This window comes from Podarcis bocagei (genome assembly GCF_964188305.1).
Source record: "Podarcis bocagei genome assembly, chromosome: 1".
NCBI lineage: Eukaryota > Metazoa > Chordata > Lepidosauria > Squamata > Lacertidae > Podarcis > Podarcis bocagei.
The window spans coordinates 113,802,768-113,818,135 of NC_138125.1; the positions used below are offsets into that span (position 1 = coordinate 113,802,768).

At 42.8% G+C, this 15,368-nt stretch overlaps 2 protein-coding genes across 3 annotated transcripts in view; one reads left to right on the forward strand and one right to left on the reverse strand.

Moving 5' to 3' along the window:
• B3GALT1 (beta-1,3-galactosyltransferase 1) overlaps positions 1–15,368 on the forward strand; it is a 323,903-nt gene extending 308,535 nt beyond the window's left edge. For both annotated transcript variants that reach the window (XM_081183120.1, XM_081183119.1), the window contains exon 5: positions 13,358–15,368. In XM_081183120.1, coding sequence (XP_081039246.1) covers positions 13,571–14,551 — 981 coding nt within the window. In that variant the 5' untranslated portion in view covers positions 13,358–13,570 and the 3' untranslated portion in view covers positions 14,552–15,368. The remainder of the gene's footprint in view (positions 1–13,357) is intronic.
• The window catches only part of LOC308581530 (uncharacterized protein), a gene marked incomplete at its 5' end in the record, with an annotated part of 84,933 nt that overhangs the window by 42,150 nt on the left and 27,415 nt on the right, over positions 1–15,368 (reverse strand). The gene's annotated exons all lie outside the window — the stretch shown is intronic.

Here is a 15,368-nt window from a genome sequence, read left to right on the forward strand (position 1 = left end):
TTGTTCCAAGACAGCTCTCAGATTAAAATTGTGATGGAAGCTTCCTAGGCATGACAGAAAGAGGCCAAAGAATAGCGGAGGTGAGATGTTCAGAGTTCAAGAGCCCACGCACGGGGGGCTTCTTTCTGAGCAGCTCCGGGTTCGAGATCATTAGAGCCAAGCCACTGCTGTTTGAGCGGATGTACTTGCTTGTCCTCACAGCTTAGTAAATTACTCAGGAAAGGCTACTCCATCCCAGAATGGAGTATGAATGCATTGTCTCGATACATTTCCTCGAGAATGGCTCTCGAGGAAAAACACTCTGCTGAATTTCCCCACCTCTAAGGGAGGTATTTTGGTCTAGTAGATTTTATTACTTTCCTGCCAGCCTCAGAGATGCTCAGCGAGCGAATATTTTTAAAGCCCTTGCCATTTCCCCCAAAGGAAGGCACTATTAAAGTATTAAGCGAGAGATGCAAATTGCATTGGCAGCTCTGCGCCTCGTCTCTAAAGGACCAGCTCTGAATGTGGACACAACACGCCAGCGTCGTTCCCCCCCTCTTGTCGTGGATGCAATGTATGCATTGATTTAATTTATCCCCCATCTTTCGGCAAATTCCCAGAGCAGCTTACAGGAAGTTAGCATTAACAGTAAAACAAATTAAAATAAAAACAAGACCGTCAGGGCACTGTAATGTTAGAGAGCAGTACAAAAGCAGTCCATGGAATTTAAAAAAAAACAAAACAGCAAGCTGGGTAAGAAGGTAAGAGCCCTGGTCTCCAACCAGGTGCCCGTGAGAAACCCTCAAGCAGGACCTGAGTTCAAGAGCACTCTCCTCACCTGCACAAAGGACTGAAAAGCCTTGGAAGAGAAAAGACAATACAAATTTGCATTGATAAAAGACAACTGTCAAAGTTGTTTCTCACCTTCCTAGGCCATTAAAATATGGGCCAGTACATAAAGATTCCCTGCTTTTCTCCAGGGAAGGTAATTCCCCAAGCGACTTATGAATATAAAAGCAAACATAAAGGCGACAGCGATCTAACCATTAGAAACACAAATGACCAAACCAAGAATAGCAGCAAACAAACCCTGAACACAAAGAGTAGCATCACAATCCTAGAATCATAAAGTTGGAAAGGGACCATTGGGATCGTCTCGTCCAACCCCCTGCAATGCAGGAATCTTTTGCCCAACGTGGGACTTGAACCCACAACCCTGAGATTAAGAGACTTGTGCTCTGCCAACTGAGCTATCCCGATTAAACAGCATTTGTTGTCCAAACTTGGACCTGTGGCACCACCACTGTTTTGTGGGAGAGATTCCATCACATATCAGAACTTTTAGGTTTTCACATTTGAAGCAGATCAAAGGGCCCTGCCTCCCTAGCAAAACAAATCCATTAAAAAAAAAAAGCATTCTGTGGTTGGGAAGTGTTGGGGAAATGCATTGAAAAGTTTGGGTTGAATGACTCCACACTTTATCTTTTCCCCTTGCTTTCCCCCAGGGGGAACCACTCTTTAGCACTCATAGAATCATAGAGTTGGAAGAGACCACAAGGGCCATCGAGTCCAACCCCCTGCCAAGCAGGAAACACCATCAGAGCACTCCTGACATATGGTTGTCAAGCCTCTGCTTAAAGACCTCCAAAGAAGGAGACTCCACCACACTCCTTGGCAGCAAATTCCACTGTTGGAGCAATTGGAGCAAACAGCAGTTCAGGTTTCCCCCAAATTGCCATTTGTTCCTATCTATTGCTAAAGAGCGCAATTTCCTTTGGAAAGGAGTGGGGCAAGGTGGAAACAACTTGGCCCCTTTCCTAGAAAGTGCGGGTCAAGTGGGAAATTTGCTATTTCTAAGGACAGCACAAGCAGAAGTGTGGGCAAGCCCTAAAGAAAAGATGTATAAACACCCCACAAGCAGATCAGAATGAATGTGGGAGAAATGCTTATTCACCTATAACTGTCCCGCAAGCAAATCAGAATGGATACTCAATAAAGACTGGATAGAGTATAACCTCCGTTTAAACCTTGTGCAAGCAAATCAGGATGAATGCTCAGTAATGGACAGAGCTGCCACCAGATTTCATCTAAAAAACACCCCCAAAGGTAAAGTCAGCAACTGCTGCTCAGAAAAGACAATTACGGAATCCTGAGGGAACCAAATTACATTAGAGGAAATTCCCATTGGAGGTACCGCACATTGCTTGCTGGGAATCATGGCAAGTATACAGGTTGTTAGTCAACGTGGCTCCATGCTAACATTGGGTCCCACTGTAAGTCTATCGCTGGTGGTGAGGTCTCTCTTGGTTCAATTTGCATAGCTGATAGGACCAGCCAAGACTAGCCTTGCCACCACAAGTCACCTGACACCAGGGGAGGCTGGTCCGTCAGGGCAAATGGAGCATTGCCTCACCAACCACAGTCTGCCCTTAGCCTTCCTGCCTTATTACTTACACCCAGTCCAGCAGCTGGCACAGACTTTCAATACCCTCCTTTTTAGTCTCAGTGTTGCCATTTTGGAACTTAGCAGTGGGGAGGATGGGGGTGAAAGAAGAGATTAGCTGATTCTGCCTGTGATGGGCTCTGGCTCTGCCACCTGTTGGCCTCCCTGCCCTTCCATTCCACCAGTTTTAGCCACTGCTGTTTTTCTAGGAAAAGATGATGAAACTCACCATGGACACCTCCCTTGTTCTCTTAGAATAGCAATGGTGCCCACCTGAGAGGGGGCGGAACTGAGTTCTGGCGAGTTCCAGCTGAAAAAAGCCTTTGTTCCACCAAGCATCACAGCCTTATACAAGTGTCTGGAATTAGTTTGCAGTTTCCCGCTTTGAAAATCCTAAGAATTTGGGGGAAACCCAAAAGTGGTTGCTGGGGCTGAGGGGGGTAAGACCTAGACATGAACGTGCTGGGATCAAATCTCAGGGCAGTCATGCCTTCGTTGGTAGCCTTGGCCAGTTTAGGGGAGTTTCACACATGTGCTTTAGTGAGTGTGCATGTGGGTGAAGGAGAAGAATAGGACGTTAACGGTAACACCTCCATATTATAAGGAATGTACTCTGCATACTTCCCTGGTGTTCCAGCACAAGCAAACTCTGAGATATACACAATTTATCCCTCTTCTGTTGAAGCCTGCAGTTCCATTAGTCCATAGTTACTCTGCTTTGTATGGGGAAAGGCACTAAGCCCAACTGCACCTGCCTCATCCCACTAGGGATCTAAAAGGTTATGTGCAGAATATTCTGAAACCTCCAATTAGATTGGGATGCAGGGATTGCCTGGCTCATGCTCCACTAGCGAGAGTGTGATGGGGGAGAAAATGCAAGTATAATGTGCAGGCTGCCTAATGAGGATGTGGGAGAGAAACCCCACTTTCATACCTTGCCAAAGAAACAATTCACAGTATGGAAAGGCAGAGCACATGGGATTACCCAGGGGATTTTGTTCAACAGGGAGCAACAATTGCAATAAATCAAACGATGCAGATGCAAAGGAAGGAAGGAAGGAAGGAAGGAAGGAAGGAAGGAAGGAAGGAAGGAAGGAAGGAAGGAAGGAAGGAAGGAAGGAAGATGATAGATTAGATAGATGATAGATAGATAGATGATAGATAGATGATAGATAGATAGATAGATAGATAGATAGATAGATAGATAGATAGATGATAGATAGATAGATAGATAGATGATAGATAGATGATAGATAGAAGATAGATAGATGATAGATAGATGATAGATAGAAGATAGATAGATAGATAGATAGATAGATAGATAGATAGATGATAGATAGATAGATAGATAGATAGATAGATAGATAGATAGATAGATGATAGATAGATAGATGATAGATATAGATAGATGATGATAGATAGATAGATAGATGATAGATAGATAGATAGATGATAGATAGATAAATGATAGATAGATAGATAGATAGATAGATAGATAGATATAGATAGATAGATAGATAGATAGATAGATAGATAGATAAGATTAGATTAAAGGTCTGGACTAGCATGTTTGACCAGAGGTTCCAGCACTCCAGGAACTTTATGCACCTCAAATAAAAACACAAGAACATCTACTAGAGGTAATTCTAATGGTGCTGAGAAAGAAATAAGAGACTGAGCAAGAAGTCTGAATCCTCTCATTGTTGCATTTAGGTTAGCAGCAGCACCCTGGTTAAACACAAGGGGTCGTGGCCTCTGTGGTATCTAATGCAGTGTTTCCCAACCGGTGTTCCGCGGCACACTAGTGTGCCGCGAGACGTTGCCTGGTGTGCCGTGGGAGGGAGGCGGGCGAGTCGGGCAGCGAGAAGCGGGGCGGCGGCAGCGAGGAGAGGCCGCCCAGCGCGGGGCTCTCGCTGTCTGCCTGCCTGGCTGCCTGCGTGGCGCTGACGTCATGGGGCTGTAACGTGCCCCACATAGGCACACACGGGGTGGTGAGCGAGCTCTCTCCCACATCCCATCGCCGCTCGCTTCGGCCGGCCTACTGGGCTGTCGCAGGCGGAAGGCCTGCGCATGCGCGAGGTTTTCGCGCCTTCAGGATTCCCTTCACGCCTTCCTCCTCCCGGGTCCTTGAGAGCGCGGGAAGCGGCAGCGCGAGACCGGCGTTGAGCCTGGTAGGTATTGCGCTTGCCAAGGCAGTCATTTGGGAAATGAAAACTTGCAAAGCAAGCAACCAGTTCAATCTGAAGTACGTGTATGCTTAATATCCTGTATCTGAAACCTGTTCTGCCCCCTCCCCCACACTTGGTGCCATTTTCATCTACACATGCAGCAGAGTAAGTTGACCCAGAATAGTACCAATTCAGATGGCAGATGGGAGAATGACAGTGCTGAATGCTTTCCCATGTAGAACAGTCCCTGCAAATAAAAACCTAGCATATTTGGAAGAGGGATGCTAGCCTAACCATTACCTTCTATGCTGTTACTATTTTTTTATTTTTTTTTACATAAGTAAAAAGTGACCTTTCCCCATCTGGCATGGTGGTGTGCCTCGAGATTTTTTTCATGAAACAAGTGTGCCTTTGCCCAAAAAAGGTTGGGAAACACTGATCTAATGGGTGGAGGAAGAGTCAGAACACTCAGGTTGTTTATCTTCACATAAACTTACAGAGCAATTCCCGCTCTTTGACTGGACTTTCAAAAGAAGAATGTGGTAGTGGCTGGAGCTAAAACTCCACCCGTTAGTTTGTTCTTGTGGTTCCTTTCATCTCCTCTGCAGCTGCATGTTGGGCTGTTCATCAACAAACAGCCTCTTGCTCCAGGCCTACCAAAGTGAGCAGCTCTGCCTTATTTTCAATAAGAACTTAACAAAGATGTCAGAACTTCCCCATTCAAAGTAATAAGTGGACCCATCAAGCTCGTTCTTGCATAGCTGTTCCTCTTAAACACATCTGAACCTAGTTTCCGTCTTCTGTTCCTAGATTTAACAGCTACCCTGACAGCGGTTGTAAATTTCGTTAATCAGCCAGCTGTGCATTTAAGTAGATGCATATTTTTGCCTAAAGCGTGTCATTTTTAACTAGCATACCATATTTCCTGCACACAGATCTAGGAACAAAATTCTGCAATGAATGAGAATTACGATTTGGAGTTTTCTGTTGGGAAAAAAAGAACCTTTTTTCTGGAGTGGCTTGCAGGACTTTTTTAATATCGCTGCTATGGAAACAGGAGACAGAAATACTCACGTAGCACTTTCTTCCTTAGACCCCTTGGTAACTTCTATTTTACGCTTTACATTTTAAACACTTACAATTTAAAGACATGTGCCCTGATCCAACAGGCGAGAACCTGCATACACAAGGGTGCCGTGCATACATTTTCCCAAACTGAGAAACTTGCTCCAGATGTTGGGACCTAATGCATGCAGGCCTACTGTTAGAGGTGGTTCAATATGGTCAGTCATCTTCTTATGGGAGGAGAGGGGGAGGACAAAATCCAGACCTCTGTTACCCACCCACCCCAGCCAATTTCAAAATGGGGGTGAACTATATAGGTGTTTCACCTACCACCACCCTCTTGAGTGTAACTGAAACAGGCTGGGACTGGGAAATGGCTGGAACTGAAGAGGCAGAAGACTCCAAGAGACTCTCCTCTGAATGTCCTGAGGCAGATGGCAACTGGAGACGGCGGCCATCTTGTGGCAGCCAGCCTGAGGAATGTTCTCCCCATCTGCCCTTGATAACATAACATCCAAAAATACCATTTCTGTTTTCTACCAACCTTTAAATAATTTCAAGCTGCTTTCAAAACAACAACAATCATCTTTTACCTGCTGTTTTTGTAGTTTTCTGATCTTCTGTGCCAGGAGTAGGGACCCTGGGGCCTTCCAGATGTTGTTGGACTACAGCTCCCATCATCCTTGACCACCAGCCATGCTAGCTGGTGCTGATGGGAGGTGGAATACTCCAACATCTGGGGGATCCACAGGATCCCCATCACTGTTCTATGCTGACCATATTCTCTTTTCTTTTTTGAAATTGGGAGTCAAACCGAGGACACTTAGGTGACAGAGGGCAGAACAAAGACCAAATAATGAAGCAAACTTTCAGGTTACCTCAAATGTGCAATGTTTTCACTGGAGTCAATGTTGGCTGTTTGCTCCCCATCAAAGGTTAAGGAAAGTGATGAGAATGTTGTGCATCTCAGGGGAGTGAGTGATGCCTTGTGGACCCTTCTGCATATAGAGCTCACTTAAGAAGATCCTGCAGGATCAGGCCAGTGGCCCATCTAGTCCAGCATTCTGTTCACACTGTGGCTGAACATTTGCTGCAGCGAAACCAGCAAGCAGAATTCACACATATAGTCGGCCTGACTAAGTTCATGTTCATGATAAAGGAACACAGCTTGCAGGTTAGAAATCGTTTCCAGGTAGGAATCAGCATATTAAAATTTTATTTAGAAATTCGGGTGGGGTGGAGAGAGAGCACTCAGTCGTGTTGTGATTGGCATGTTCCCTGCGTAGCTTATGTCTGCTTTTATTTGTGGTGGGTAACTGGAAGTTTAGAGACCTTGCGTTATATATCTTCAGTAGGTTCCAGAATTATGTCGATAAAAAGCTATAATTACACGTCACAATTTTAAACATTATAAAATATTTTGCTGCTTCGTATCTGTTGGCACTTAAAATGTTTACATCTATAACACATCATTTCTTTTAAAAAGCATTTTTTTTAAAACAATCTCTTTTTTGTTACAAAAAAGGTAGAATTTCAGGTTCCCTTCCTGTTTAGATTATTACACATTCTTGCTGCACATTCATATTGCTGTCCAATTTCCCCTTTATAAATCTAAAACTCAGATGTTTCATTTTCATAAAAAGTCAAAGAGTTCAGTTCCTTCTGCACAATGTCTGGACTGAAAATCCTAATGGGTTGTGAAATGATGGATTAATCACATATTTTAGAATATGAGTCTGTTGATTGAACAGAGTTTAATCAAAGATGTCTCCTGTAGAAAAGGATCAGTGCTGATGACCTTTATTCTAAGCAATTTTGTCACGTATGTTGCTTCAAACAGAATTCATTGAAGATTATGATATTCAAAACGGTACATGATTTTTCTATTGTCCCTGAGTCTAGAGAGCCAATTAACATCATTAAATGCCCTCCATGACATCTGCATTGAGATATTATGATTTCCATGATCAATTATTTTCAAAGAATAGAAGTTAATGGGTAAAAAAATTAAGGTGTCTGATTCTTCTACTCATTGCCATTGTTGCATTCATCATACTGAATACAACTGAAATTCTATTAATAATGAAAATAGTTATTATGGTTTTCTGATTGCTGTTTCTTTATATATAGTAGATTCCTTAGTCCTAAACCAGAATGGACCATTGGCATAAGGGACTTCCATGCACACGATAGAACTTCTTTTCCTGTCCCCTCCAGTTCCCTGTGCACCCTCAAAAGAAGATTTTGGGGGCACACAGTGGAAGGAGAACCCCATTGCACTAGTGGAACCATGCTAGCAGAGTATTAGATGCAAAACATTTCTTCTAGGTGTGGGTGCCTGGGCCTGTGGGTGCCATGAAGTGGCCCAGGCACCAAAATGTCTGGGTGCCCGGCCACTTCATGGGGAATTTTGTGGGTGCTCAGGCACCCAGGTCCGCAGGGAGCCAGCACCTATGTGTGGCTTGGAAGGACATCATGGGTGTGTGTTTTTCTGTCTCAGATTTCAAAATAATTAAGTAAAATATTCATGAAGCGGGGCATTGCTCTTGGGAGAAGTGGTGTTGACCACTTTTTATTTTATTTTTACAAACAAGGGGGCCTCCTGCAGATGTTATTTGTAGTGGTATAGTTGCATACCCTCCAACATTTCTCTGATGAAAATAGGATCGTCCTAAGGAAAAGCAGGACATTCCAGAATCAAACCAGAAACCAGGGTGGCTTCTGAAAATCTGGGACTGCCCCTGGAAAATAGGGACACTTAAAGTATCTGTAGTTGATTTTGGACCCAAAGTTTTTGAAAGGCCTGTCTGCACTTACCAGTCATTGTGATACAGTGGTACCTCGAGTTAAGAACTTAATTCCTTCTGGAGGTCCATTCTTAACCTGAAACTGTTCTTAACTTGAGGTACCACTTTAGCTAATGGGGCCTCCCGCTGCCACCGTGCAATTTCTGTTCTCATCCTGAAGCAAAGTTCTTAACCCGAGGTACTATTTCTGGGTTAGCGGAGTCTGTAACCTGAAGCGTCTGTAAACCGAGGTACTGCTGTATAACTGCTGTCTGTTGTGATGTTTTGAGGAGTGAAATTGTATCTGCAGCTTTGGTCAGCCCCTGTTATCAGAGAGCGAGTGTGGGGTTTTACTTTCCACACAATTGACAAGTTGTGCCCAAGCTGGAAAAAGTTCCAAAGCCGAAGTCCCACCCTTTACATACCCTCATGTTCCTTCAGCCAGTAAATGCTGTAGTTATGAGTTTGCACTTGTGGACAGCCATTTTATTGGGGTTTGTTTGTTTGTTTGTTTGTTTGTTTGTTTGTTTGTTTTTCGTATTTAATGCCTAGCATTCAGGAATTCTAATCATGTGGGTGTGCAGTATATGAGATTAAAAGAGGAAAATGTGTCTGCCTTAGGTATGGCAAACCTGGTTGTTCTGATGAAAGTTTGTCTGCACCAAAGAATTGATGTCACGGGCAGTACTTTGACTCCCACCACTCTCCTCGGAATTGAACTCTCAGACTGACAACTCACACCAGTCAAATAGAAGTGGCATGAAACAGGCGTCCCCCAAACCACATCCACCAACCCCCATCCCCTCCACACCAAAAACCAGAATAATGCCACCCACAGAGCCATTCCAGATCTTTCTCGAAGTATCAGATTTTTTTGTGGTAGAGAAGGAAAAGCAGGGCTGTGTTGTTTTTTAAGAACACTATTCTGGAATACTTGCTGAATAATGACATCACATGGCAGCATGCAAAAAATAAATAAAATACCAACTCCAAAACAGTTAGTGTGCCACTATAAATAGTAAGTGAAGCAAGATCAAAAGTGAGTGATTTTAATAAGATGACAATTAATAAGATGGCACAAATGGCATGGCCAAGAGTAAGAAAGCTGGGATTTGTCAAAATTATTGCCGCGGGTAATTAGCGCTAAAATGCTAATGAATTTTCTTGATGACTTAAAAAAAGAAATGTGGAGAACTGAATTTGGAGTGAAAGGCACTAGGAATACCTGGATAATTTTGTGTGGATAATCTGACGTGTAAGCTCTCCTAGAAATTTGCCCAGTAAATGCCAAAGTTTTAAATTGTTTGTCATGATAACTTGTTGAGTTATAGGAGGCCAATTCATTATTCAGTTCAGTGAGCTAACACCCCGGACATCGTAAGTATGCTTTCAGATGTTTGAGCCATCATATTAGTATTAGCTCCTCTCATCCTGACACAGATTAATTGAAAGCTGCGCTGCTCCGCCAAGAGGCTTCTATATCACCAAGGCCATTGTCACCCCTTCTGAAAGTCACAACCCAGGCTGCCACGCCACAAGCATCTTTATGAACACTACAGGAAAGAATAGGCTTAAGATTAAGACAAGGAGCAGAGAAACAGCTCCTTACTACGATATAATTTAACAGGCTCCGGTGGCAATTATTGTCAGTAGCATTATTGCAGAGATAATGAAGAATTCATTAAATAGCATTGAAAGACATCCCTGCCCAAAAAAGAAAGGCGCCGAGGGCTCGTATGGGGGTGGGGGTCCCTGTCTGTTGCTGTGGTAAAGTTTCCATCAAACGAAAAACACTATAGTTGATTTAATAGAGGGAAGGAGGCTCGCTGAGAAAGCTTGGAGGAGAGCATGGCACATACGTGATGAGGAATAATCACAGTGGCTATGGCAACTGAAGGTGAAATGTGTTATTTGCATCAGTTTATAATCTCTCCAGGATGCAATTTCCACGTTACTGCCATAGCGGAATGTGATCGATGTAATCACGGGTGACCTATCGCGCAACACGGAATCCGAGGAAGTTCCAAGAACAATTTCTTAAAGGCAATGAGAGGGGAAATACAAGAGTTAGATGCCTCTGGAACAAATTTCCAAAAAAAACATTCCACCCTGAAAGTACGGCACAGAATCGGGGGGGAGGGGATGTACTAACCTAAATATATATGCAAAGGCTTATAAGCTCAGTGGTAGAGTAGAAGGTCCATGGGTTCAGTACCTGGCATGCCTAGTTGAACTGCGGAGGATCATGGGAGATCTGAGTGGAAATGTAGAGGTGTTAAAACACCTTTAAGCCTCCACGAGTTCAGTGAGAAAAAGTTCAACAGAAGCTTAATTAACCAAGTTAGGTGGGATCAGATATGGTTTGGGTCTAACATAAGGCAGCAGTGATTAACTGGTTCCATTGTATTCTGTGGGAGATACTATAACTTGTATTCAGGGGGAAACTGAAAAAGAAGAAGCCAAAAAGTCATCCAAACTTTGGATTTTCCAAAGTTTTCTACAAGCCTAGGGAATTCCCAAACTCTTTTCTGGTGCCAATGATCCTATTTTTATGCAAGTATATTTAGTAGTAAAAAGAATTAAGGGTTTTTTTTAAAAAAAACCATCAACAACATCCTATATAATCAGATTTATTTCTGTTCAGAATGTTTTTGAACGTTTCCTGAAAGGCCTTCAAATCTCTTTAAAGCAAAATGTCTTGTGCTAAATGGTAAGTGCATCAACCATAAAGAAGAGTCTTATGTTCTAGGATAAATATGGTTGGGAATCATATTTCCCCATTCATTACAGTGGCTCTTGATTTACTATAAAGGGAAATTTTAAACATTAAGACTATTTAAAAGTTCCCCAAAGTAATTCCCTAGCCTCTAGTATTTCACAACAGAGAAATCTCGTTTCTGTCATCATAATAAAAAATGCACCAACAACTTTTTCACAGTGTAAAAAGAAGAGTGGCTTTTTATTCAAAAGCAGATATTTATTGTCCCTTTTGTTTAATTTGCATGCATGAAAGCATAAGCCACAATTTTCCATTTTTTAACAACTCAAATAAAAACAAACGCAGCAAACCACATTATATATATATTTTAAAAATCTGAACTGTAGGGGATTTGAAGTACCACATAAATTTATTACCAGCATTTTTTAGTTGCATTTATTGCATTTTGAAAATTAAAAAAGATGATTCAATTTTTTAACCGGGGGGGGGGGGGGGGAATACTGGAGAAATCCCCGTCTAGGAACACTTGTAGCTTCCTACCAGGTTCAGCTAGTAAAGGGGACTTCTAGCGACCGAGGTTATCTGGACCTCCACTGAGAAAAGTGGGGTCCAGAAGCACTATTAGACTGTGTACCAATCCCATTCAGGGCTGGCAATTGTCATTTTTTTTGATACAGAAACCACTGTCCCCACAGTGCTTCCATCTTGCCAGGATTCAAGCTAAGCTTATTTCCCCTCAAACCATTCCAACCAGGCACTAGTCCAGGGCCCAGACAGCTTCTCCTCACTCAGATATAATGGAGAAATAGAGCTAAACATCATTGATGTACGAGTAGCACCTTGCCCCAGATCTCCTACTGGCTCTTTCTAGCAGCTTCATATAGATATTAAATAGCATTTAATAGTGGCCTGAGGTACCCCACAGCAGAACCATCAGAATCAAATGTAGCAAATGGTACTCCATTTCTTTATTTCAAACACTTTTACCCCGCCATTCTTCAGTGAACGCAAGGCAGCAACTCACATACGTTAAAACAGGAACTGAGTTTGAGGGTCAGGTTTTGACCACAATAGAGTAAAGCAGCCATAAAGTACAAAAGCAGCAGAGAGAGCAAAGGTTTAAGTATAGCAAAGTTAAATACAAAAATATGAACCTTTGAAAACAACTGGCAAGAAACAATTAACAGGGGGCAACCATTTATTATTCAAAAGGCTGCCAAGGAAGAAAGCTTTTGACCAGCCTAAAGCAGGTCCTTAGAGAGGAGGCAGGATGAAGCCTCCCTTATATGCCCTGCTTAGTGGTCTCTGTATTTTAATGCTATTGAAGCCCTTATCTGTACAGTTTGCACCAAGTTTTTTTGGGAGAACCTAGACTAAATGCTTTGACCAGGCATTGCTTGTAACTGGGTATCATCAGTTCTCAGACTGCTGAACCATGTTCTTGTTGTTTCTTTTTATATTTATTCAGTGTTGATTATTTTAGTGTTTGCTACCTTGAACTCTGAGGAAAGGACAAATATAAATATATGCAATACAGGCAGCCCCCTATTTATGTGAGTACAATATGTGCATGACTACATGTGCATTGCACTGAACCCAGAAGTGACCCGGAAATGTCATAAGGTCGTCATTGAAACATCACTAAACGGGCAGAGTGGGGTTCTTGCAGGCTTTTTCAAAGGGTTTCAATTATATGCAATTTCCAATACATACGATGCCTCGGAACGTAACCCCTGGGTAAGTGAGGGGCTGCCTGAACTTCAGAAGGCAGCTGATATTTTGTGCTATATGAGCCTACAATAAATGGTTCTTTTCATATGGTTCAGATGAATGTTAGGTCAGCCAATTACGGGACGGGGCGGGTTGCCAAAACTAGTTGTAAGAGAAAGACATCGGTATGGATATTTGTGACCTGTTGCTGAAGATCTTAGATGGGTTACCATAATTGCTAGGCAATATTGAAAATATCAAAGTACCCAAGTGAACTGCATTGCTTTGCCATGTTAAGTTAATGATGCTTTATTTGCTTCCTTACAGTCGTGACCTGTTGATAATAGTTACCATTCATTTATCTCTGCACAAAACCTTAAAACACCTTCAACTGGTATCATTTAGCATTTCAAATGTTTTGCTGCTAGCATCAACATAAACCAGCCCCTGTCAAAAAAAATCATTTTCTGTTCATGTTTTTCAGAAATAGCACGTTGCCACAAGGAATGGGGACTACACAGGAGAAGGAACACCCCTCAAGACGTTAAAGCTTTTCTCCAAGCTCCATGAATGCGTTCCAAGTTGCTTCTCTGCGTCGAACTTTACGGCTTGGAAAGTAACATGCTGCCCTTGTGGGAGATGCCAGAGGTAGCGAGGCTATTCATTTGTTCTGCTGAATAGGAGAGCTCCAGGAACAATGGCTTCAAAAGTCTCCTGTTTGTATGTCTTGACGGTCGTTTGCTGGGCAAGTGCTCTGTGGTACTTAAGTATAACACGACCCACTTCGTCCTACACAGTCCACAAAAGTTTCCGCACCATCTCAATAGCTAGAAAGAATGTCTCCTTCGGCAATATAAGGACTCGGCCAATCAATCCTCACTCGTTTGATTTCCTCATAAACGAGCCGGAGAAATGCGAAAAGAATGCCCCCTTCCTGGTCATTCTCATCAGCACCACACACAAAGAATTTGATGCCAGGCAAGCCATTCGGGAGACATGGGGAGACGAGAACAACTTCAAAGGTATTAAGATTTCCACTCTCTTTCTCCTGGGGAAAAACACAGACCCCGTGTTAAATCAGATGGTGGAGCAGGAAAGTCAAATCTTCCATGACATCATCGTGGAGGATTTCATCGACTCCTATCACAACCTGACTCTGAAGACGTTGATGGGAATGAGGTGGGTGGCGACATTTTGTTCGAAAGCCAAGTACATCATGAAAACGGACAGTGACATCTTCGTGAATATGGACAACCTCATTTACAAATTGCTAAAACCCAATACCAAGCCGAGGCGGAGGTACTTCACTGGCTACGTCATCAACGGAGGCCCGATAAGGGATGTCCGTAGCAAGTGGTACATGCCTAGGGACTTGTACCCTGACAGTAACTACCCGCCATTTTGCTCGGGCACTGGCTACATCTTTTCAGCGGATGTAGCGGAGATGATTTACAAAACCTCCCTCCACACAAGACTTCTTCATCTTGAAGATGTGTACGTGGGACTTTGCCTGCGGAAGCTGGGCATCCACCCTTTTCAAAACAGTGGCTTTAATCACTGGAAGATGGCCTACAGCCTATGTAGATACCGGCGCGTTATCACAGTGCATCAGATATCACCTGAGGAAATGCACAGAATTTGGAATGACATGTCAAGCAAGAAGCACCTCAGGTGTTAGGACACTTTGCAGATGTAAATGCTTTTTGTAAAAAAAACACACACAAAAAATTAATTGAGTAGAGAGTAAATGGATGTCTTTTGATTGGAAAATGGGGTGCTAACTTTCAGGAGGGGAAGATCTTCTGTATTTTTTGTTTTGTTTTTGTTCTTCTTTATGGCTTTGATTTCTGGTTTACAGACCACATAACGCAGTGGTCAAAAAAGGTAGGGTCACATCTGTCTTGGCCAGTCTCATAACTGCATAAAGGGGACAAATGACTGCTAGATGCTGTGTAATCTATTCCTATTACACCTCCAGAATAGGAACCCTCCTCTAAGGCAAGCGTAAGCAGTCTGAAAGATCAAGAATCCTAGCTCTTTCTTTCTTGAGCTCATGCTCACTGAGATGGATTTGAATGGGGAAAGCTAAGCAGTTTTATTATGGTCTTCTATTTCAAATTAGCCTCTCCTTCCCCTAAATACTAGTGGCCTCCTGATCTGAAGCAGAACATGGGGCTGTGGTTGGAAGAAGAAGAAAAATCAGGAGTCTCTCTCCATGCAGAGGATTCTTTGGAAGCAAGTGTTTAATCTCACCTACCTGGGAGTAAGCCTTACTGGATTCCACTGGACTTACTTCTGAGTAGGCATGCATTGTTAGAGATTAAAACACAGACCCCAAAATGGGATGGTGCAGGGTTTTTATTTAAAAAAATCACTATGCACAATTTCTTCACTGAGATGCAACATAAGGCCTCAAAATACACTAACAATAATGATGATGATGTTAAAATACAGAACAAAAAGAGTGTGACAATATACATTACATTACACTACAT